Genomic DNA, 25,117 nt, shown 5'->3' on the forward strand with positions numbered 1-25,117 from the left:
ACTTCTGATCCTGTCTATACAAAGACTAAATAAGGACATAGAGGAAGAGAGAGGGGGACTGTTTGGATGGTCCCTTGGCAAGCCTAGGCAATGGTTTCATTGCCTAGCTCTCAGATGACTTGAATTGCCACTTGAGAAAAGCTGTTGTTTCTCACACAATGAGTTGATGGATATCTTCCCTTACTGTTCAATAACGGGAGATTTAAATGCTAGTCTGAAAACTCTTGACATAGTTATTAAATTATCTTGCTCTCTTTCTGGGTCTCTGTATGTCTTCCTGGGGAATTCCTTCCTGGGGCCTTTGGCTCGCTGTTTTTCATTACCATCTTTGATCAAGAGAAAAATCAAAGTGAGGATCTTTGTGCTGTGGGCGTCATTCTCCTAACCTCTGCAGGCTGTGAGCTGCTCTCTCAGCCAGTTCAAAAGACAAAGCAGGGACTTGGAGATCTGTGTTTTATTTCTTTTTGATATTGCAGCTTTGGGTGCTGGCTAGGTCTTTATGGAGCTCTCAGTAGCAGAGATATTTACAGGATGCCTTCTCCAGTTTCCAGTAGGCTTCAGCGTTTGTTGTCAAAGGATCCCTTTGCCTTCCCTGCAGGTCAGTTTGGGGGTTGCTTTTCATGAGTCAGCATCTTCAAGGCCTTTGTGTTACAGATAGGCTAATCCTGGTGCTTATTGGTTTTGTCAATACAATCTTGTGGGCTACATATGACATTTAAGATTTTCTATCTGCTGTATTTAAAAAAGCAAAGAGAAAAATGAAACTAGCTTTAATTACATTTGGTAGCCCAATATATTAAAAATGTCATTTTAACCTGTAATTGATATTTAAAAGATTAACTTTGTATTTTGCATACTTTTTTCCATATGAATTCTTTGAATTTCAATTCATTCAAATTTTAATAAGTGCATTTCCAATGTTTAGTAGCCAATTGGAGTTAACAGCTACCATTTTGGATAGTCTATATAATACTAAGACACTTACAATCTCAATGATCTATTATTCAATTCATTTACTCATTTAGATTGATTTTTAAAGTGTATTTCTGAACTTTCTCCTGGGCTCCCAGTGGGTTAATTGACAGATAGTCCTTAATTTAAGCGGTACTACCCTTCAGTATCCTCCAAAATATCAGTAAGAGATTGGATTTTGTGGATCTAAAGCATGTAAACCTAACATCTTAAATTTCACACTCTTGCTATTTGGGTTAATTGATCAATTAGCCAAAAGGATATAAAAATGAAAAATAGACTGATGGCTTCTGGTGGTGACAATCTCAACGAGCAGAGAAGCTCATGGTAACTGAAGGAGAAAGCTCAGCAAATAATGCCCCAGCGTTCACAGACCTGGAGAAAGCTCATCTTATAACACACCAAAGCTCATAGGCCTTCACGTAGCTAACTTTCTGCTTCACCACCAACCTGATAATCATTTCCAGAGAGAGCAGACGCAAATGGGCACTGGCCTCTCCACACACCTCATTGAATCCGACCAAAAGGGACAGTGAGGTCATCTTTGCCTCTGTTGATTCCCTTATTTGTGTCACCATGAAGCTGAAGTGTTCCCCCTCTTGTGTGAAGAGTGAATTCTCATAAGAAAGGCGGGGCAAACAATCAGTACTTGCCTTCTTCCTGTCTGGACTCTCTTCTCACTGTTGCTTATTGGAGAGGGATCCAATAAGTGACCCTGCCAGCTGGGTGCACATTTCCAAAAGTCCAAGCAAATGCTGTAAAGTTAAAGTAGGGGGAGGGGAGGCAGGCTTTGCAATTGCTTCACTAGAATACTCGGCATATCTGCCATGGATGTGTGTGATTACATTCAATGCAGGGATGACACAGGGATTCAATGAAGAATTCATGTTATCACATCATCTCTTGAAGAGCCCTTGAGTGAAGGCTAACTGAAGTCAACTTTCTACATATGAAGTGTATGCTGAAGTGACCATTTTCTGTAATCCTCTACGTTTATTTTTGTAGTGGTTGAGCTTGGATAGAGTTGGAATTGACACACAGTAATGAAAGGAAAGGAAGAAAGTTGAGGATAAATAGTGGTAGATGCTGGCAGGTGCCTCGGTGCTGGAAGGTAAGGGAGACAATTGCCAGCACCAGTCATGCCTGTGGTGATCTGAAAAGTGCGAACAGTGCACCATCAGGAGCATTGCTTTCCAGTGAAACGGTCGATGAGTAATGGGCACGTCCTGTGTCTGCGATGTCCTGCATGGTGGTCACTAATCACACAAAGATACTGGTTGGCGTAACTAAAACACCAAAAAAGTATGTCCTGGGAATTCACACTTGGGTTTAACTCAGTTGTTATTAGTACAAGTTAATGTGAAGTACTAAAGGGATCATGCTTAGAGGCCCAGTGTTGCCCTTGATTTCAGAGGTGGCTATTAGTAATTTCTGCCTCACCATGGATTTGCTCTCTTGGCCAAAATCTACCTTATACTTGGGATCAAAATGCACTTGATGCATTGGGCAGTGGCAACAATTTCTACCTTCCAGTTTCTCTGCTTTCTTCACAAATAATAGACACTCAAACACCCCTGTCTTTTTTCCACAGAAAAGAGTTGGTGGTTTCTATTCTGCTTTCCTAGTTTTGCTATCCAAACTTTCAGCTACCTGCATGAGTTTTTGATAACAGTTTACAAGGACTTGTTCACCCACCCACCCCTGCCACTGCCTTTGTCTCTTTGCTAATAATCACTTTCTTCTTGTAGTCAATGCCAATTAAGTCTTTTTTTCTGGCTTAGTGTCAAGCCTAATGCTTCACAAGAAAAGCTAAGCTTAATTTTCCCTCTGATCCCTTCAGGACATTTTGAGGATAAATGAAAAAAAAAATATATATATATGTTATATATATATATACATTCATATATATATATATATAATTTTAGATTATTGTTTCTGTAATGTCGATCTCAACAGGACAGCTACAAATAATACATAAAATTTTAATTTTGGTACACATAGAATAAACCAGATTGAAAGTTAAGTTCTTTTTTTCTTTGTGTTGAAATTTTGAAAAGCCATTGTTGAAATTCTTATAGTTTCTGAGTAACCATAGGGTTTTAAAAAATTTGACTTCCTGCCGGGCGGTGGTGGCGCACGCCTTTAATCCCAGCACTCGGGAGGCAGAGCCAGGCGGATCTCTGTGAGTTTGAGGCCAGCCTGGACTACCAAGTGAGTTCCAGGAAAGGCGCAAAGCTACACAGAGAAACCCTGTCTCGAAAAACCAAAAAAAAAAAAAAAAAAAAAATTTGACTTCCTGCAGCCATTATTGGATCTAGGGAGGATTGGCTGGCCGTGGACATGCTAGATGACTGTAAGAATGATAAGGCTGGAGGGTAGGAGCCCAGTGATAGAGGGCTTCCCTAGCATGTTTGAGATTGAGTTTGATGCCCAGTATCACCACCAATACTACAACAATCAAAAAGGGTTTTCCTGTAGCAGGGTATAGTGGCGCTTGGTAAAGTCAATCACGGAAAAGTATTGAGGACGGTGAATCAGTGCTACCAAAGTTTCCAAACCTGGTGAGATATGTGAGCCTCTTGGAGTCATCCCAAAGGCAAGCCAGCCACCGTGGGAGTGGTGGCAGAAGAGCCCTAAGTCTGAGGCAAGACAAAGCACCTTATTAGTAAGTCTGTTCAGTAAATGCAAGGAAGAGCCTCCCAGCTATGATCCAGAGAGCCCACTGTTTCCCAGCATCCTTGGGCTGGGACCAGAGTCCTCTTTTCCGTTTCTCTTCCACTGGTTCCATCAACACAGTTCTTGGAGGGCAACCAGTGCAATGTGTTCTGAAGGCTGACCTAAGAGTGGCTGGATCTATATGCAGTGTGTGCTGAGACACTGAGAGGCGGCCTCCCCTTAAAAACATTTTAATGCCATTTCCAAGTGCTCAGGGCCTTTCTGAGGAAACTCCAGTGTCCCCAAAAGAGGAATAGATGGAGACAATTTTCTTCTACCAACAAGGAGCTCCAAGGAACAGTGCAATGGAAATGTGAATACCAACTTCAAAAATGAATATATGTATCAAGAAAGGAGAAACTCAACAATCCTAAAAACAAGACTAAAGAGAGCAGATGGCCAAACCTTGAGGGGCCGGAAGAAAGAGGGGTGTACGACCTTACTTCCCCTTCACCATGGATGGCTTGCAAGGATTAATTAAGTAAAAGTCTGTGAAGTTCTTCCAGCTCTTTGGAGAAAAGAGCCATTTAAATATAAATTATGACCATGAGGTTTGCGTCTCACGCCAGGCATGCATGGTTCGCAGTGTCTCGGGTGTAAATTATGTGGCTTCAGCTGATCAAGATGAACATCCGGTTTGACCTTTCCTCTTTGACCTGGTGGGAAGAAGACTGATTTACTGTGCTGCATGGCACTTGAGGACAGGCCACCTCTTTGAACTGTTCTTAGAGAAACCAGAGATGCCATGTACGCTTCTAGCTGAGGGTGTTTGCTTAACCGGTGGGTGGGCATGGATGTGAGGAACAGGATTTAGTAAATTTAGAAAACGATTTTCTCTTTTTTTGTCTTTCAATTGACTGCTGTGACTTTTTGCCTAAGAGAAGAAACGTATTAAGCAATGAGTGAAGAGCGTATTTTCTAGCAAGTGTTTTCAATTTCCCATGGCTTCTGTAAGACCGGGTTACCAACTGTGTGGCTTAAAACAATGGAAATGAATTCCCTCAAAGTTCTGGAGTCTCAGAGTCTGAAAACGGGGCAGGAAGAGGCACATGCCTGTGCAAAGTCTAGAGATTACTTTCCTCTGGCTTCTTCCGTAGGCATGACTAAACTACCTCCATCTTCTTCAGTCATCTTCCTCTGTCTCCATCTTATCACGTGACTACTTCAGTACAAGGACCTTGTTCATGCTGTACCAAAGGCTCATCGTCTTCCTGTATGACGTCATCCTAACAAATGATATCTACGGCAACTTTTTCCTTCCTTCACTCATCCAGGTCCCCCTGCTCATTCCAACCAATGTGTGCTCTTCAAACACCACCCCCAGGCCTTCCAATGGGATAGCACCAAGCCCTAGAACTCTGTTCTCCTTCTCTAGGTCCCTTTCTCTAGGTGAGAAGAGAAATACAGATTGAGAGTTGAGGACCAAACTCAGGGCGTCACGTGTGTGAGGCAAGCACACTGCCATTGAGGTACACCCTCTCATTGCTACCATTCATATGGGGCTGTAGTACATAGTCCACCCACCCGATAGAGCCTAACCCCTCCTTTCATGAAAATTGAGGGAGTGGGAAACTTGTCCTTAGAAAGAATGAAGTGGGTTCCCAGCCATCTTGTTCGCTGGGTGGCAGCAGGCAGATCTACCACCCAAACCAGTTCCTCCTCAGTACAGCCTCACTGGAGTTCTCTGCCATGTTGATGGTGCCTTTAGGGGCACTGCTCAAGTTCCCGAGGGGGGAAAAATGCAGACTCACTTATCAGTCCTGGGGAGGCAGGAACAAAGAATGGTATCATTCATATTCTTAGATTCTGGAGGAGGAGGAGGGTCTGGGAAGGAGTCTGCAGAAGATCCCCAGGGGGAGTCCTAACTGTAACTCCTTACAACGAGGCTTTAAGTGGTCTCAGCTGGTCCATATTTTTAGAAAGTTGTTTTGACTCAGCCTGCTCGACTGTACTCTCACTGCCAGAAACAGCGAAGCACGGGAGATAAACACGCTGTGCAGTCTCTCTCGATGCCTCCCGTGAAGCCCTGCGCCGTACACATCTCACCTGACAGCAGCCTCTGACTGACAGCTGCCGGGTTCTGCCCAGAGGCAGGGCCCTTTCTCCCAGGTGCTCTTGTCCATTCCTGAATGAGCTAGGAATGTCCCATGGAGAACAGCTCCCCTGGAGGAGAAGCCTAGGCTGAGCCACCTTGCCACATCTGGGAGAAGGCTCTCTCTGCAATCTTGTGTTGGCGTGCTGGCTAGCCAGCTGGTGTGTCCATGAGGACGACTGGGCCTTTAGGGTAGCCATGTGTGACTCTAAAGCTCTTTAAATATGATGTGGCCTATGCCATCACATCAGCTACGTCTGTCTTTTCTCTGTGATATTGTGACATTACAAGTCACGAGCTTTGGACAAAGAATACCAGTTCATTCTGCTTCTGATGTGTTTTGTTGTTATTGCTGCTGCTGCTGTTTTGTTTTGTTTTTTCTGTCTGTGACTTTGAGACTCATTTAATCTCTTCAAGCTGAAGCTTAGCTTCCTTCTACTGACACCAAGCAGACATACATATATAATTATGGAAAAACAAGTGTGGTGTTTCATATACAGGAAGGTACAAGATGAACCCAAAATGTCTCACTGGGGTATCAAATTTAACATTTGGGGGAAAGTGTTCTTATATATTGAAAAAGGGTTTTCTGTTGTATAAGACAGAAATTTCCATGATGATTTTCCATTAGATATAAGAAAAATAAATGGCCCATTCTCTTTTTCTTTAGGAATATTTTGGTGACAAATTTTAAAAAGAACCATTAGATCACTTTGAAGATTCCTTTTGGCTCTTGCATTTGGGAATTTAATCCCCAAACTATGAACTATTAGGAGCTGCACTGTGCACCCCCAAGATTTATGTGTTGTAATTCTAATTCTCAATATCTTAGGATGTGTCTGCATTTAGACATGAGCCCATAAACTGGTGACTAAGAGATTGAAGCCAGTGAGGTGAGACCTAGCTCTGCCACTTTTGTGACACGGGGAACACCATGAGAGGACAAGGCAAGACGGTACTATGGAGACAGGCCTCGGAAGAAACCAACTCCATCTACACTCTCGTCTCTGACTTTTAGTGTCTAGAATTATAAGAAAATAAAGCTCTGTTGTTGAGGTCATCCAGTCTGTAGTAATTTGTTATAGTCCCCTTAATAGATGCTACTGTGCCCCTCTGCCTACTAAGTGGCACCAGCTTTTCTGGCCCAGAATGAATGAGCTCTGCAAACATTACTGACCCCCATATCTGCCATTGGGCTCCTGACTTTCCCTGTTTGATTGTGTGGACTTCCAGTCTGGGGCCTATTCCCTTTACTGGGAAATTTGCATGTTGAAACCCACTCATTCTCTGGTGGACACTGTCCATTCTTTCTAGGCGAAAGTGAACTGTTTTCTTCCTCTGTGATGTATGTATATGTTATGTGTGAATGTGTGTGTGTGTGTGTGTGTGTGTGTGTGTGTGTGTGTGTGAATCAGTCATGGTTTGACTCTTGAGTCTGTATCTGGTGTTCAGGTTTTTGTCTGTATAAAATTCATATAATTCATATTTAGATCTTTGGGCTATTGATTCTGGTGCTGGAAGATGGTTTAGCAGCTAAGAGCACTGGCTGCTCTTGCAGAGGACCTGAATTCAGTTCCCAGCACAGATGTAGTGACTCACAACCATCTGTAACTCCAGTTCCTGGGGGTCTGGTGCCCTCTTCTGGCCTTCAAAGGCACCAAGTATGTAAGAAGTGTGTGTGTGTGTGTGTGTGTGTGCGCGCGCGCGCGCGCGTGCGTGCAAACACTCATACATATAAAATAAAAATAAATATTTTTTTTTTTTTTTTTTTTTTTTTTTTTTTTTTGGTTTTTCGAGACAGGGTTTCTCTATGTAGCTTTGCGCCTGTCCTGGAACTCACTTGGTAGCCCAGGCTGGCCTTGAACTCACAGAGATCCGCCTGGCTCTGCCTCCCAAGTGCTGGGATTAAAGGCGTGCGCCACAAAGGCTAGGCTCACAACCAAAAAATAAATATTTTTAAAGGATTGGTTCTGGTTGTACTTTCTGCTGGTTCTTCAAGTGAACCATTTACTCATTTTAAAGTTTGTTCCTAGTATTATCTGAATATGCCATTTAGGATAATACTTTTAAAACGATGGGCAGTTTCATTGTGACTGCCTGTCACAGGACTTAAAATACATTTTTTGTTCTTCACTGGGATCTACTTTGGAGAGACACTAATATGTATATTCTTAATATATGCTTTACATTAAAATGTTTAAAAATCACTAAAGACAGTGTGTTAAGTAAGAAAAATTCCATTAAAGTTTTAAAAATTGAACCCAATGGAAACAAAATTCTCAAATAACTTTCAAAACTTACTTTGGACTGATCGTGAAACCACAGATGGAAAGTAGAGAGCTCCAGTTATTCCTGACATTTCAAGAGGGAAAGAAAACAGAAAGGAAAATCATTATAGAGGTCCTGAAAGGAATCTCTTCCCAGTTGCTGTCTCTCAGCTATTCCAGATGGCTGTGCTGTGTTTGGTGGAATTGATGGTATTTTTAAAGGACCTGCGGGAAACAGATGGGGCTTTTACTTTCAGAAGTCCCATAGAGTCGGAGTGTGTGTGTGTGTGTGTGTGTGTGTGTGTGTGTGTGTGTGTGTGTATGTGTATTGTGTGTTGTGTGTTTAAAGTCTTTGATTGTGTTGCCCACCCATATGCCTTACTAATGGTGCACATCAGTAAAGTTACAGGATATTCAGATTTTCTAATATTTCAGTGGTGAAAAGGGTGCTTTATAAATAGAGATACCGACAATTGTATGTTTTAAGTTGAAATCTGTTATAGATGTCTTATATAGTTTATGCACTCATGGATACTATGTAGTAAAGTTTGTTAGCTGTTTCTACCTGCTGTGTCTGAGATTTTTTTTCCTGCCCTTAATTCTTTACATGATGGAGAAAATGGATCTGATCAAGACCTGAGGGCTGTAACATTTTGGCACTTGATGTGTGGGTTCCAATTGGTAGTGAGGAGTGAGTTTTCTTTTCAGGCCCAACGTCATGTCAAAACTGAAACAAGCTCCTGCCGTTGAATTCAGACCACCAGGAAACTCAAGCGAGTATCTCAGGGATCTGGCACTCTTAGTTGATTCCTCTACCTACTCCTCTGATGTCCTTAGTGATTTCAGGCTCTTAGGATGTCAAGACTGGGGTGAGAGGACATTGGTAAAACACTGTGTGGCATACACAAGGCCCAGGGTTTGGTCACCATCACTAAAATAAAAGATCCTGGAAAGGGAGATGTTTTCCTCTGTGGTGATGTATTGTGTCCCCCAATATATTGTGTACCCTAATAAAACTTATCTGGGGTCAGAGAACAGAACAACCACTAGATTAGACATAGAGGCCAGACAGTGGTGGCACACACCCTTAATCCTAGCATTCTGGAGGCAGAGATCCATCTGGATCTCTCTCTGTGAGTTCAAGGCCATACTGGAAACAGAGCCAGATGTAGTGGCACACACCTTTAATGCCAGCACTTGAGATCTCGGGTCTTACTTGGGAAGAATACGCGCCTTTAATCCCAGGAAGTGATGGCAGGAAGCAAAAAGGTACATAAGGCGTGAGGACCAAGAACTAGAGGCTTTTAAGCTTTTAGGCTTTTATCAGCAGTTCAACTGAGGCCCTCAAGGATGAGGACTCAGAAGCTTTCAGTCTGAGGATTCGTGGAAGCAGTATTGGATGAGGAGCTGTCAAGGTGAGGTTGGCTGTGGCTTGTTCTGCTTCTCTGATCTTTCAGAATTCACCCCAATATCTGGCTCTGGGTTTTTTATTAATAAGACTATTTAGTAATTCGTCTTACATTCCACTTGTTGGTCCTCTCCCTGGGTGCCTGTACTAAGAGATGCTCTACCTCCCATGCCCTGGGCAAACATGATGGGCAACCAGCTGTGGTGCATCTGTTATGTGCTGTGCAATTGTGCACTTGTCATACCACCCCTAAGTGGTCCAGGCAGTCTTACACACCCTGGCCTTGAGACTAATCCTGAGGCTCAAGGCATTGACAGGCCTAAGATAGATCCTGGTCACACCCCTGATCCTCAGGTTCCAAAGCTAACTGCCCTCCATGTATCATAAGCCTTCAGCTCAGGATCTCTTTGAGGTAAAATCTGGTCATGTTCCTTCTTCACTCAACCTTAAATAATAATTAATGAAATAATGCTTATTGCAGCCACATAAGGTTCAATTAGGGTCTTCTTCTCTGTAGTGCATATTCCTGCTTCTCTTTTCTTCCCAGGGAACATGATTACTCAAATCCCACTGGTTCCCAGGCCAGTCCAGGAGTCCTCTGTGTATTATCGAGATAAGATACTTTGCATGTTCTGCTTAGAATGGGAGCTTCTAGGTCTTATGTATTTCCATTCAAACAGGACACAACTCCTAAATCTGCCCCAGTTCTTGCAGGAGGCAGTGTGACAAGAACTTGTTCTCCAGTTACAGTCTGTACACCGTCTGGCCCGTGATCCCACCACTGAGGTTCCTGGTGTCAGTTCTCCCAGGGATCCTGGGAAGATTCACCATGAGTGCTTCAGACACAAGCGAGGCTGCTTCCCACGCTCAGAGGAGGGGCCCTGGTGAAGGGGACTGAACTGGTTGTTTGTTGGGAATCAAAGCAAAGATCTGGATGCTTATCAGGCTGGGAGGGGGCTGGGGATAGAATTCTGTCCCCTGATGCTGAGCTGTGCTGTCTGGGAGACCAGACACATGGTGTTATCTGCCCTTGAATCCCAGTATTTTGCAAACTTGTCCTATAAAACAATGTACCCTGAAGGTAGTGCACTTCCCCTTCATATAACACTGTGTGCAAATAAAAATCATTTTCACAGCGCAGGGTTACTTCCACTTTTCCAGAATGTCATGAGATGGGAGCTGTATGCCTCATGCTGTGTTGGGGCTTTGGACGATTTTATCTAGCCCTCACCGTGACTCTGTCGGAGGCACTGGTATACCCATTTTATGAAGAGCTCAAGTTTAAGACTTGCTCAGCTAGTATCTAGTAAGCAGCAGACCAAATATTCGAATATATAAGGTTTGCAGGCTCCAAAGCCTTTGTCCTGACAGTTTTCCACAGGAAACGTTTTCTGAGGCTGGGCACACACACTGAAGGGAGCGTTGTTGGAATCAAATCTGCATTTTCCAAGCAAGGAGAGAATGAGCCGAGAGTTTGGAGTGTACTTAAGAATTCAGCTTTTGTTTTTGTTTGGTTTCTGAAAGGGAATTTTTGAAGCCTATCCCGTTGTTCTTGTTTGTTTGTTTGTTAGTTTTAAACTTGTATGCCCAATCGTGATGGTTGAGTTTTTTTTTAAATCATTTTTAAGAATAATTCATTTTGCACAAAGCAACAGGGACTCTTAAGGGAGAATATTTGTACTTAAAAGTGAGCAGCTCTTCTGGGCTCTGCTGTTATCCTGGGCTTTCTGAAGTGTCTCGGGAGGCTCCCATTGATATTTCTGGGTCAGAGAGCCAAAGCAAGCTGTTTCTATTTTAGTTTGCAGGATGGTTGTTGGAGAAATGTGAAAAGGTTAGAAGTGTCCTTGCTTGAGATCTGTGCATCAGTCACTTTCCCGAGTTGATGGGTCCCAGTTTTGGTGCCTTCTTGGGTCAAAGGTTAGAAGATAGTGTATGGTAATGACAAACTTTTTCATACTGCAAGAGGGTAGGGTATGAGAGATGACAAGAAATATATTAGTTGAGACTTGATACCTACTGTAACAAATACTCCTACGCCATCCCAATTACCCCCCCCCCCACACACACACAAAAGTATGGATTTCCCGATCCATTGAGAAGTGGGAAAATGGGTAGGTAGGTGATAAGCAAATAGGTAAACAAATTCTAAAGACCTGTCAGTCTTAGAACCACCATGGTCAGTGAGCATATGCTACACCTATATTTCTCCCAACTCTTCTAAGTGCTGAAAACTTTTTATGATACCATGTTAGATGGGATGTAGTAATTCCTAGCTGCAGATCTGTGACTGGATCTAGAAAATGTATCTGTTGTGAAGACATGAGCAAGCAATCAAGTGTTCTGCTTTTGATGAGATTGTATTTTTGCGTGTGTGTTTACTTAAACTCACCCCAGCTGCCAGTGAAGGATCTGACATTGGCAGGTGCTAGCCAAAGTCCTTGTGCTTCTCCGGTAATAGCATGATTGTTATTACCATTGACACAACTGCCTAAAACACAAGGTTTTATACTAAGCCACTAGTGTATGCCACGCTCCAAATGAGACCCTGTTTTAGGCCTCTGGTTTATTTCTAACAGCAATGCTCCTGACTTAGGCACTGTGCTAAGAGAGAGAAATTATTAGACCTACATTGTGCATGAAGATCTGAGCTCAGAGGGGTCAAAGACTTGCGGTCGAATGTCTAACTGGGGAGGTATCAGATTCAAATGCTGCTCCATGTGGATCCTAGATATGATCTCAGCCTCATCAGGAGCTACCAAGCAGAAGGTGCATTTGAACCAGCACCCCCACCCCCCAAAGCTGGTTCTCATGCCGTAGTTCTATACAGTACTCTTCTACACTCTGGAAACTCGGAGCTACTGTGACTTTGCTTTGACTTCTGGTGCAGATGTGGGACCCTACTAGGTCAGTGAAAATGACCCTCTCTTTTGTCTCAGAAGTATAAATGCAGCATTGAGCCTGGTAAGCATTGTCCAGAAGCCTTACTGTAAAAGCCATGAACCAACCGGGTCATGCAGCCACAGCCGGGCACCACCTTTACTTCTGGTCACCCTTGTGGTGGATGGCGCTTAGATGCTTCTACCTGCTCCTCTTCGTCAGTGCTGGCTTTACTTGGCTCATACAAACGGTGCCTCTAAAAGTAAAACGGTAGCAAGAAGAAGAAAAATAAGCAGAAAGGAAAAGCATCAGGGCGCTCATCCTCTGCTCCCAGGGGAGGGTTGGTGTCAGGCTATGAATGTTTCATTTGCACTAACGGAGGTTTGTGGGGCTGATAATGACGTCTAGAGCAAGTATTCAGTACTCACAGCTGTAGGAATACTCACTCTTGTTAGTGCCCTCCCTATTTTCCCATCTAAGAAGAGATTCTTCTTTAGAGCAAAGGGCACCATCTGTATCCTACCAATGTATATGAAAGCACCTCCACCACCCTCTCCTGCCTGCAGCACTGGATTTAAGGCTTCCAATTAAGACCACTCAGTGACTCTTGATATCAAGTGCCATTGCCGCCTCTTCACAGACACATCTCCTGAAATCCGTGCAGAAGCCCAAGGAGATGATATTTCCCTCACTTTATAGACAAACTGGTACCCTGAAGGGTGAAGCGATGGGACTGATGGGCTTTGAGCCACTGGGCCAGGAAGATGATGCCTTCGCGCAGATGCATTTGCCTGAGAGCTGTCACGTGCACGTGGTGGGACATCATCATCTGAAACAACTAATTTTTTTTTTGTATCAACCATTGCCTGGGACCCTAGAAAGAGGAAAACTGACAAGCCACTCATGGCTGAAATTAGCTTGTGAGGTTTCGCTGTGAGCTGAGAAGGCATTCTGGTGCCTAACACACTGTCTTGTGTGTCTTCTGTCACATGAGCTGGAAAAGGAAAAGAAATGAGGATTGACAGACCATTTTGAAAAACATTTTAAGAAAACCCAGAGTCTTCTGCAGGATGATTAAACCAAGAGTCTGCCTGTGATTCCATAAACTACATTGTCAGTGCAGAAATGACCGTGTGTTACTTGTGATGACAAAGAGCCGGTTGCTTACCGTGATGTCTGCAGGATGATTAAACAAAGTGATTGCATAAACTAGCATTGTCAGTGCAGAAATGACGGTGTGTTACTTTGTATCGCTGTGCTGAACTGTTACTTGTGATGACAGAGCCTGTTGCTTACCATAATGTCTGCAGGTGCACTTTCTGGACAGAGACTCTCTATGTCCTAGAACTCACACTGGGGTCACTGGGATCCAACAAAGCAGGGATTGACAGGTTTCAGAGGGTCTGTCCCTGTCTTTGATTGTAAGCAGCTGGCTGGCTTAGGCTCCCAGGGCTGTGGATATGGAGGGTGGGTGAGAGAGCACTTGGCTCTTTGGGGATCTCTGGAAGATAGAGGTTGAGAGTGCTTGCTCAATACTCAGAATGCTGGATGTGTCTCCTGGAAACATTGCAGCACATTTAGAAAATACAGGCCTACTTTGATAAGCTTTTTTTAAAATTAAATAGAGGCAATTGTATGTCTCATGTTATTTGTTAATTATGAGCCGTTACATAATTTCCCAAGGCTTCTGAAAGTGGCCAAATAATAATACTACAGTGACAATATTTAACAAATATTATGAATGAGCCCATTGAATGAAAGTCATCACATATACAGGAGATATAATACAGAAATAATTGTAATATAATGTACAATCTCAAATAAACCTTGGTGTATGCAGGAGTTCCTGGGAGGGGTGAATCACATAGCTCACTGTTGTGTGCCTGGGGAGGCTGAAGGCTGACACTTCTAGACCTAAACAGCAGGTATTTCCATGATGACGTTTGAGCATTAACCTAAGGAGCGGAAATGTAACTGGCCTGGCAGAAATGAAGATAATCCAAAAAGACATTTGTGTCTCTCAGTCTTAGCATTTGACTGTTGAAACCACAGACCCCGAAGAAATGGGAATTTCTCCAGGAGTCTGATACTGGGAGAAGCTAGAGGAGGAGGAGGGACTTTTCTCCCGGAAAGAGATCGTCTCTAACAGCTTGTCACACCACCTCACAGGATGAGACTGAAGCTCAGATAATGGCTGATCAATGGTGGATGCGACCACAACTTGACCATGGCCACTTACATGTGCCTGTGCTTAGTCCTCTGAATGTCGTTCAGCCTCACTTCAGGACCCAGAACACGGCTTACTGGAGCCTAACCAACCCTCCTTGCTACACAATATATAGTTTGCTTTTAGCTACATTTTTTGGGGTCTGAAGAGTTAAAATACTGGAGCTGGTTGGTGCTTCCTCTCCGTGGCTGTTTATTCAGCTATATTTTGTAAGGAGTCCTTATCTGGCGTGGAAATGGAGAGTATCTCCTACACAAATTGGCATATGGAGACTTCGAGATGGAAGCTTGCCAGCCCATTCCAAGGGAAAGTCCAGATAGCTGGCTATAAGATTGAGCAGCCTTCATGAGAACAGTAAAGAAAACACTTTCCCTCAGTGCTTGCCACAGAAAGGGAGATAAAGGGACTGGAGGATGGATGAAAGTATCCAAAAAACATAAAAGATGAATTGATGGGAAAGAGGCGGGTGTGACCACTGAAGGGGCGAGGGGTGGGAAAAGTCACACTATTCAAAAAAAATGGTGGAAAAAAAAAAGAATGGCTCAATAGTCATGGAAAAGAAGTGAGATCACACAAAAACTTTCAAGAGTAGCCTGGAAAAAAAATAAGGCTTTATGAGTTTAACATGAGGACTCCGTCCTTCCCACCTGGGGAGAGTCATTGGCAATGGCTGACTAGAGGTTTGTTCTGTCTTCTTGGCAGGAGCTGGATTGTTATGTTAATATTCTGCTGGCCAAGTGTTCAGTGCTGAGTTTGAATAGAAAGAGATTTACCGAAGGGAAAGTTCCCAGCCCCGGGTCTGTTCTTGAACCTCTGAACTCTTCAGCGTTTAGGCTTCACATTCAAATCCTAAGAAATAATTAATATTATGGCAGATAGCACTGGCCTTTTGTGGACACTAAAAGGAACTGCTAGAAAGTCCCCTGTAGTATGTGGGCAGATATGAAGTATCCATGCTGAGGATCTCACTGAGCTAAACAGTGGACTTTTAAAATCTTCATTATTTTAAGTTATTTTTTTTTATTCTATGTGAATGAGTGTTTTGCCTACATGTGTGTATGATGCCCATAGAGGCCAGAAGAGGGTATTAGATCCCCTGGAACTGGAGTTGCACATGGTTGTGGACCACGAGGTAGGTGCTGGGAACCCAAACCAGGTCCTCTGCAAGAGCACCAGGGCATTTACCCATGGAACCATCTCCACAGCCAGGAAAGTCAGCTTCCCTCTGACGTTAGCCAGCACCTCTCCGGAGTGTCTGCCTCTTTGCACTTATCAGACAGAGGTCTTTTTTTCCCAGAAAGATCAGTCCTCTGATGTGGCTCTTATGGTATTTTAATTGTTCTTGAACAGAATGAGCCTCAAGCCCTCAGTAGTCAGGATGGAAGGTCTCGTCACCAACATATTTTTAAAATGAATGTGTTAAATTGAAGGATTACTGAGTCGCCTAGTTCCTTTCTTTATTCTTTCTTAGGAGGCAACATCTCTCTACCACCCGTAAAATGACCTTATTCGTGATGCCTTGCCCTCAGCCCCATGGCCCCCAGCTGATTGCAGGATAGGTGGGAAGGCAAGATTCATCCAATTTATAATTTGCAACTTACTCATGACCTCTTTAAAGTCGCAGAGTCTCCAGAACTGCAAAAACAGCTTCTTTCTTAATCCCATGTGAGCCTGTCTCTCACACCTCCCCAGCATCTCACCTCCTTTAGCACACACCCTTACGGCTGCCGCCCCTCCTCATCTCACCTCCTTTAGCACACACCCTTACAGCTGCCGCCCCTCCTCATCTCACCTCCTTTAGCACGCCCCTCCTCAAAGCACCCCTTCCTCCCTTTCCCTCCTGACTGCACAGTTTTTTTCAAAACGTGTGATAATGTGGCTTTTTCATGATTTTTTTTCTTTTGATGCAGTGGCAAAGGATGGTAACAAGGTCTATAAATATAATAAAGAAAATCTCCATAAATAATATTAAAGTTTGTAAGCTGGAGGTTCTGTGGAGCCATTTATTCCTGATGAGTAAATTAAGCAAGCAGAACTATCAGAACCTGTTGGGTCAACTAAGATACCACTTGAGCAAGTTCTTCAACTTCTGTGACCTCCATCTCAGCACACAGTAGAATGCTCACAAAGATAGTGAGTCGTGGGCTTCCAGACTGTGCTTTGGTTGAACATTTGTGCATCACGGACTGAGGTTTGGCAGGGCCACAACAGGATAATGGCAGGTCCTTTCGGTTAAAAAGATGTTCTCACTTTCACCTTTAATTACTTTTATCTTCCAATGTGGTACATTCAGTGGAGACTATAAAATGATAGTTAACTCTCATCCACACCTTAAGGGCAGTTAGTTGACATTTGAAGCATCTGCTCAGAAACCCATACTCCTAGAGAGGTTAATTAGCATGTTAAATTCCCTAGCCTTAGAGGATGCTACAGAAATGGTTAAAGGCTAACCATTCTGATACATAGATATAGATATAGATATAGATATAGATATAGATATAGATATATAGATATATAGATATATAGATATAGATATAGATGTATCACTATCTGCCCTTGCCCCAGAGCTTTAAAAATTAGCTTAAACCTTATTCAAGGTGATGTTTAATTGCATATTTGAGCAATATGAGAGAATAGAAAAGATTCATATCACATATCTTGTATGAGTTAGGCCTAGACCAGCTATGGATTTGACCACACTAGGTAACTAGGTAACTACAGTAGGAAGCCACTGGATTTGAAGTTTTGCAGGTCTGCTGGAAGGTCTAGGAAAGTGAAGGTCAGAGAAGCTGACTTGAGAAATTCCAGAAACCAGAAGTCCAGGGATCAAAAGAACCTGATGTCCACCCACCTTCTTTGGGTGATATGGAGGGGATGCCTGTAAGGCCCTCCCCAGATCTCAAGTCTGCTGTCTGCAGAAAGGCTCGAATGTGATTGTAGCTGCCAGTGGCAAATCCCAGGTTATCCCTGAGGTCCACACAGAAGCGTCTCACTGACACACCGTGACACAAAGCTCCGGCTAGCAGGGCAGTTTGAAGACTAGATTTTAGAGTTAAGAGTTCCTGCCCTTACCTGAGAAAGAAGACTGAAGAGCAGGGGTGACTTGAATTACAGCAAAGCAATACCAGGCCCTGTGTATGAGTCTGGTGAGCCCTGCACCCTTTTGAATTTTGTCTGTGGTGTTATTGTGTTCCCCCAAATACTGTGCACCCTAATAAACTTATCTGGGGTCAAGAACAGAACAGCCACTAGATATAGAGGCCAGAAAATGGTGGCACACACGCCTTTAATCTTAGTATTCCAGAGGCAGAGATCCGTCTGGATCTCTGTGAGTTCAAAGTCACACTGGAAACAGCCAGGCATGGTAACAAGAGCCTTTAATCCCAGTGCCAACCATAGAGACCTGGAGGTTTGTATAAACAGGCAGTGATGAGGAAGTCATGTGGCTGGGTTTAGAGCCAATGAGAAGGCAGGAAGCAGAAAAGTATATAAGGTGTGAGGACCAGGAACTAGAGGTGGTTAAGCTTTTAGACTTTTAGCAGCAGTTCAGCTGAGATTGATTCTGGATGAGGACTCAGAGGCTTCCAGTCTGAGGAAACAGGATCAGCTGAGGAATTGGTAAGGTGAGGTAGCTGTGGCTGGTTCTGTCCTCTGATCTTTCAGCGTTCACCCCAATAACTGACTCTGAGTTTGTTTTTATTAGTAAGATCTTTTAAGATTCGTGCTACATTTGTCCTTAGGTCTGGAGCAGAGCTCTCCCCTGGAGTTTTCTAAAGCTATGAAAATGGTCAATATTTGCACTGTGCAGTATGGCACCTACCTGCCACCCCACCCTTCTGTAAGGGGACTGGCAGAGGTAACGATATTCTAAAGAGGCACTTGTGTCTCTCAAATTATCAGACCATAGAAACAACAGACCCCAGAGAAATGGGAATTTTCCCCAGGAATCCGATGCAGGCAGGCAGAAATGGCTCCACCGGAGGAGGAACTTGTCTTCCGGAATGAGATGTCACACAGTTCTAACAACTTATCATACCACCTCAGAGGATAAGACTGAAACTTAGACAGTGAGGAGACAATAGTGGGCGGGACCCACACCTTGACCAGGATCCCCTAGATGTACACATCCACAGCCCACTATTTAGACTTCAGTCTTTCCTCAGGACTCCTAAGATGGGAGCGAGTCCCTCGATCTCTCTCCCTCTTTCAGTGTGACCACATTCAATAAATCTCACATTTCTTCTTTCCACGAATAATTTGGCTCTTTTAATTGGTTTATTGGGAATAGGTGGCTGGACCTGGCTTGGGACACAGGTTATAGTGCTCAAATTCATTAACATTTCCATCTGAATAGGAGATAAGTGTCAGCTGATAGGACCTGAAGTTTTCTGAGTCTTCCATCTGACACTGGCTGTGTTCGTTACGTGCTGAAATACTAATAAGGTGACTACTTGATGGAGTTGCCAGCATCCTTCACTGTGAAGCTGACCTGATTTCCTGTTGTTCTTGGTTCTGCTAATACATTCACTCATCATCAGTGTTCACCTACAGACCCTAAAACGTGCGGCCACCAGTTAGTCCAAAGGCGCTGTCTGTGCACGTGCCTTCTAGAAATGTTTCTCAACATCTTTAGCATCTGCAGTACCCTTCCTGTGAGCAGACATTAGCAGATGACAAAACACAGTCTATGTAAATATTAATGTAAGAATTCACATGAACTAGTGACCTCCACAGGACAACTAATTTTCAAATGTGAACAAGTCTTTGTGGTTGCTTTCTAAAATTCATGCACAGGGCTGGAATGTAGCTTAGTGATAGAACGTTTGCCCAAAGTTAACATACACATTGTGAATTTCCTGTGTATAAAATTATTGCTAATTTACATGGCTGAGTCTATTTTTAATGGTTTCACAAAGATAGTCCTGGATTTTGCAAAGGAACTGATTCCCAAGTGTTTTGTTCTTTAGGGAACTGCTGATCTCTATACACACAGGAAGACGCATATATAACTAAGCATGGGTCAGCTCCTTCTGTTCAGGGCCCAAATCCAGCTAGCTACAGCAGAACCAAGAAGGTACTTTTGGGACTTCATGATTAGTAAATTAGAATATTTCTTGCCAAATTAGACAGGGAAAGCTATAGATGGCTTACATGGTACCTTTTTTTTTTTTTTTTTAATTTGGCACTTGAACAAATTCTACCCCCCAAATTTTTGTATTTGTTATCCTTTAAAAATTACTAACAAAATCTCAAAAATGGGTGTTACCTATTCAGAACTAAGTCTCATATAATGCTCTTACATTGATTATTAAATATGTATGGGATTCAATTTGCACAAACGTTGACATCCTCAATTAATTATCTCTTTACCTAATGGTGGGGAAAACTAGCTCAGAAAAATCTTGGCCAATGAGAAAAGCCTAAGGAAGCTGACCAGCGGTCACATGCCTGGTCAGTAAAACCTTGCCTTACTGCTTTGCGGATGGTGTCCCAGCCAGAACATGGCTCCCATTACTTCACTGTAGACAGGTCATCCGGCAGTCAGTCAGTGATTTGTACTGAGGATCCTGAACTCTCAGATCAGACCCTCTGATCACTTTTTTTCTGTAGACCAAGGGACGGGTTGAGGGGAGAGGTACCAGGGCAGGAAACGAGTGTCACATTGGGGCACTCTCTTGGTGGTTTAGCACTGTGTTTGGAGAGGGCCTGGCCAGTTCTGCCCTGGATGGCTGTTAAAGAAACATGATTTTACCCAGTGCCACTCACAGGGTGTAGAGCAGGATAAAGTCTGGGTGGAGAGACACAGAAAGAACTCAGTGTGTCAGTGCCGAAGGTCTCCTATGACAGCATTTCTCATCCATGTTTTCTACTGAAGGGTGTTCCCATGTGGGGCTGCTTACCTGGTGACTGATAACTGATGTTCTCACCCATCAGACGGTGGCAACAGTGGGTGATAATATCTCAGCATATTTGTGTTATGAGTGACAATAATGCTCGCTGATGGGTGTGACCGTATCTTACTTTCAGATTAGCTTACACAATCCAGCGGTACACTTTTGAATCTTTTTCAGGTTCTCGTAAAAAAGCAAAACAAAAACCATATGCAAAATTAAAGACTCATGGAAAGCAGCACCACCTGCTGCCACAATAACTGTTCTATATGAAAATAAAACCACTTTCTTCCAATTCTCAAACATTTTGGTTTTACATATATGTAAAGAGGATTTAGACTTCCATATATCTGCCTTCTAGAATATTCCTGAGCTGTGAGGATGCTGGGTGAGTCTCACCAGGGCAGGAGCAGACAGTACAGTTCACAGGCTCAAAGGATGAGCTGCCATGGTTCTTCATGTTTCTTTAGCTCCTGGTAAAATTTCACAACATTGCAACATTCTGTGTTGATTCTTATATTGGAAACAGAAACTCCAATGAATTATGAAGTATAACTTAATAACATTGCTTGCTCTGGAATTAGTTCTCCATGGGATTAATGGGATTGGTTGGCTTTTTGCAAGTGTGATTAAGAGAGTCTCGATTTTACTTCCTTAGCAGGATTCCCAAGGTTTTGAGTGCATTTAGAAGGCAAAGTTGGAAACAAACTGAGTTGTTACTGTTTTTACTATTATTTTAAGCAGACTTGATATTGTTCTTGGAATCTAACTGACTTGAGATGGCTTAAAGGAATTTAACGTGGTGTTTTCAAAGAGCAGGCACCATGGCCTTGTCTTGTTCTAAATTTTGACTTGTAAAGCCTTCTTGTGTTACCTCTTCACAGGCCTGTTGATTGGCGCTGGCTGTGCTCTCTACCCCTTGGGCTGGGACAGCGAGGAAGTCCGGCAGACTTGTGGCTACATCTCTGGCCAGTTTGACTTGGGTAAGTTCTTGTCATCGTTTCTAGGAAAAGGGGCTTCTCTACTGCTTCCTGGAAGGAAGACAGTGTGGGACTGCATTCGGCTTGCCATCGTGTGTGTGTGTGTGTGTGTGTGTGTGTGTGTGTGTGTGTGTGTGTGTGCGTGTATACATACATAGGTACATTTATCCATTTGTCTAGTGAGGAGTCATTGATAACCTGCTGTTTGCCAGCACTATGATTTGTATTGCAGATTCAAAGAAAAAAAAAAGGCATTGCACTCAAGAGTCTTTATAGTCTCTGATTAATTTGTTCAAAATCATATATTTATTACTCATTATACATGCTGAAAACATCTCTGGGGACTTCACAGGCAAACAAAACAATCAAGGAAATTACCAGAAGGGCAGAGCAGGTTCTCTCCGGGTGTGGAGCATGTTGTGAGGGGGAGAACAGAGCGGCAGCAGGGTGCTGAGCACTGTCATGTGTGGGATTACCAGCAGTAGGGAAGCTCCAGGCAGGCAAGAGCAGAGGGAACAGGAGGGAAGAGAAAGTTCATCAGAGAATCCAGCCGCAGAAGCAGCGAGCGAGTGGTCACTCCTCAGATGTGATGAAGTGCTTGAGATTCTGATTCTGCGTGTGCACGAAGGGCCCTTTATGGCTCTGCTTGACTGTGTGCTAAATGAAAAGGTTCAGTTGATTTCTTCCTGTAGCTGAGGGCATCATCCTACCCGCTCTGCAGCCTCCGTGATTTCCAACAGTGTGCATACTACATAGTATTCAGGATTTTGATTTGTGGTAAATGGGGACTGTTTTACTTGGTTGGTAAACTTACACTGATTTAATCATCCCCTTATTTCTCTTCAGTTGAGAAAATAACCACACTTTCTATTTACCACACTTTCTATTGCTTTAAGGTATGTTCTAATGAAGTGTTTGATAAATATGTGTTGCCTCTGATGAATTATTTTTCTTGGAGTATTTTTCTGGAATAGGTGTTAATAGACCATTAAGATGTATGGGACAGGACATATTTCTCCTCGTCCCCACTGGGTTCATGACTCAGACCCCTAACGAAAAGGTAGATTAATGAGGGAAAAGCATGTAAATGTATTTAAAATGAGTTTTACTAGACGTAAGGATCTTCATAAGAAAATAAAGACATTGTATAGATGCTAAACCCATGGCTTCTGTCCAGGTTTAATGAGGAATTAGGTAGTCATAGAGAGCTGTGATTGGACAGGGCAGGGTGGAGTGTGAGCCAATAGTAATAGCAAGGACATCTGTGGTCTCCCTCACTGTGTCCCTGGGTTGGAGAGGCATAGATACCTTTCAGGTGCAGACACTTGTGGATCTTATGCCCTACTTAGAGGGAGTACACAGTCTTCCTAGGTTTCGTGACCCTGCCCCTGCCTCAGGGCCAAAGGCTCAGAGTGTCTTCTCCTGATTCTGTGGTTCTCCCAAAGTCCAAGTTGCCATATTTGGAACAGCTGTGCAGCTGTGACTGCCCAAGGCAGCCAGTCTGCTTCCTCTGCTGGGAGGGTTGTCCTCGACGCATGTCATTCACTGTCTTACACATCTGCTGCTCACAGAAGACAGTCAATTCCAAGAAGAAAAGTTCTGAGAGAACCGGCCTCGTGGTTTTGATTATATTCTAAATCAGTTTTTTTAAATGTTTATGCAATTGTAATGCTGATGGCTGGATTTTTTTGTTTTTTGTTTTTCCTGTTCATATCCTGAGCTACATAGCAAAGCACTGTTTAAAGAAAATCAAAGGATAAGGGGAAAAGCAAACAGAATTGAGAACCTGAAAACGAAGGGTTTCTATGACTGGGTGACAATCACCTCTTCTCTTCAGGGGGACACTGGCTCTCTCTAAAGGACACAGTGTGCTAATTTGCATGAATAAAGCAAGCTGCTCCCTGTTTCTCTTCTCCCCTCTTCCAGTACAAGCTTGCCCGAGTTTGGATTCCTTTTGTAGTTACCATTATGTAGAAAAAAGAGAAAAATACTGGCACCAAGTGGACCCCTCACAGCTTCTTCACTTTTTGCTTTAAGTGCAGACTGCGTCCAGGGGAGACACTTTAATATGTCCTTCGGCTTTTCTGTTCCCTGGCGTTTGAAGCATTCCTAGCTGTTTACCACAGGCTCCAACTTGACTGGAACCCTGTCCTCAGCTGACCTGTGGCTGTGATGCAATGTTGAGTTAATTAGCAGAGTATGTAACATGTAATGGGACTCAGATCTTGTAGTTGAGGGGTTTTTTTTTGCTGGACCCCAGTGTTCTTTATCTTTTCAACACTGTTCATCAAAAAATTGAATGTTGAATTAAAACAGGTCTCTTTATTGTTTCTTTTTATTTACTATATTCTTTAAGATTTTTTTTTTTACTTTGTGTATATAAATGTTTTACCTTCATGCATGTCTTTGGACCATGTGTCCGCAGTGCCCTCAAAGGCCTGAAGAGGACATCAGATCCCCTGGAACTGGAGTTAGAGATGGCTGTGAGCAGTCACGTGGGTGCTGGGAACTGAACCCAGGTCCTCTGGAAGAGCAGCCAGTGCTCTTAACCTCCGAGCCATCTCTCCAGTCCATGTCATTTATTTTTTATGTTATTAAAACCACATTAGCAATTCAAAGGACTAGTGTAATTTAATTTCTACCCTCTTGTTTTTATGTTTCTCTTAGATCTGATGATGAGAGGGAAAGAAACTGACATCATCTAAAGATTAAAGTGGGATCTAGATTTCCTGTGTAAATAATTTTTGCTTATTGTACTGTTTTTCCAGGTTCTATTTTTGGGGGACTCTGTCATCTTTTCTTTTGCTTACTTCCCTTATGAAATTGTTACTCTCCCTCTGAACAAGGATGCAAATGGCACTTGGTGCTTTAGTAAAGTCCCAAACTGTGGTGCTAACTTGACAAGATGCCTGGGACAGTGTAGGTGAGCCCAACATGAGTTCATGGGTGACCCTGTCCATGGGGAACACTCTGGGTCCCACATTCAGTGTTCATGCTGAGTGCCACAGTCACCCCCTGCTTCTGCCACTTATGAGAACCTGAGCTTATGTCTATATCCTCCAGAAGGAGACAATGTGTGGGCCCAGCTCCCTCCCAAAGGATAGCAGGGCTTGGGATTCACCAGGCCCTTTACAAGGAGCCAGGGAGACAGTATCAGCAAGAAATAAAGCAAGTCACTATTTACTGCCCTTCAGGAACTTAAAACTAGCAAGAGAGACAAATATTAAAAAACATAATATGCCCCTGCGATGGTCAGTTCTAACTGTCAACTTGACACACTCCAGAATCCCCTGGAAAGAGAGTCTCAGTGAGTGTCTAGATTAAACTGGCCTGTGGGCAGTGGGGAGATTATCTTGATTAAATTAATTGAGGTGGGAAGACCTGCCCACTGTGCGTGGCACTGTTACCTAGTCAGGGTATTCTGAACTGTATGAGATTAGAGAAAGAAAGCTGGGTATTGGCATGAAAGAATTCGTTGTTCTTTTTCCCGATTTAGATGCAAAGTGACCAACTCCCTCAGGCTCCTGCCACTGACGTTTTGCTATGATGGACTGTAACCCAGAACTGTGAGCTAAAAATCAACCCTTTCTCAGACCAACGGGAAATGAAATTAAGACATCTGACTCATGTTAGACAGGAAAAATGTGGTTGTTACAGTGGGCATCATGGTCGCCTCGCTGATACTGTT

The 25,117-nt window shown here is 43.3% G+C and overlaps 1 protein-coding gene across 1 annotated transcript in view; it reads left to right on the plus strand.

Annotated features, from left to right (window-relative positions):
- Window positions 1–25,117, plus strand: part of Lhfpl6 (LHFPL tetraspan subfamily member 6) — a 201,109-nt gene that overhangs the window by 149,081 nt on the left and 26,911 nt on the right. The window contains exon 3 of the mRNA XM_052731058.1: window positions 21,334–21,432. Within this exon, the coding sequence (XP_052587018.1) occupies window positions 21,334–21,432 (99 nt within the window). The remainder of the gene's footprint in view (window positions 1–21,333; window positions 21,433–25,117) is intronic.

Source organism: Peromyscus californicus, unplaced genomic scaffold (assembly GCF_007827085.1).
Source record: "Peromyscus californicus insignis strain IS unplaced genomic scaffold, ASM782708v3 Scaffold_9__1_contigs__length_137607984, whole genome shotgun sequence".
In the NCBI taxonomy this organism is placed as follows: Eukaryota; Metazoa; Chordata; class Mammalia; order Rodentia; family Cricetidae; genus Peromyscus; species Peromyscus californicus.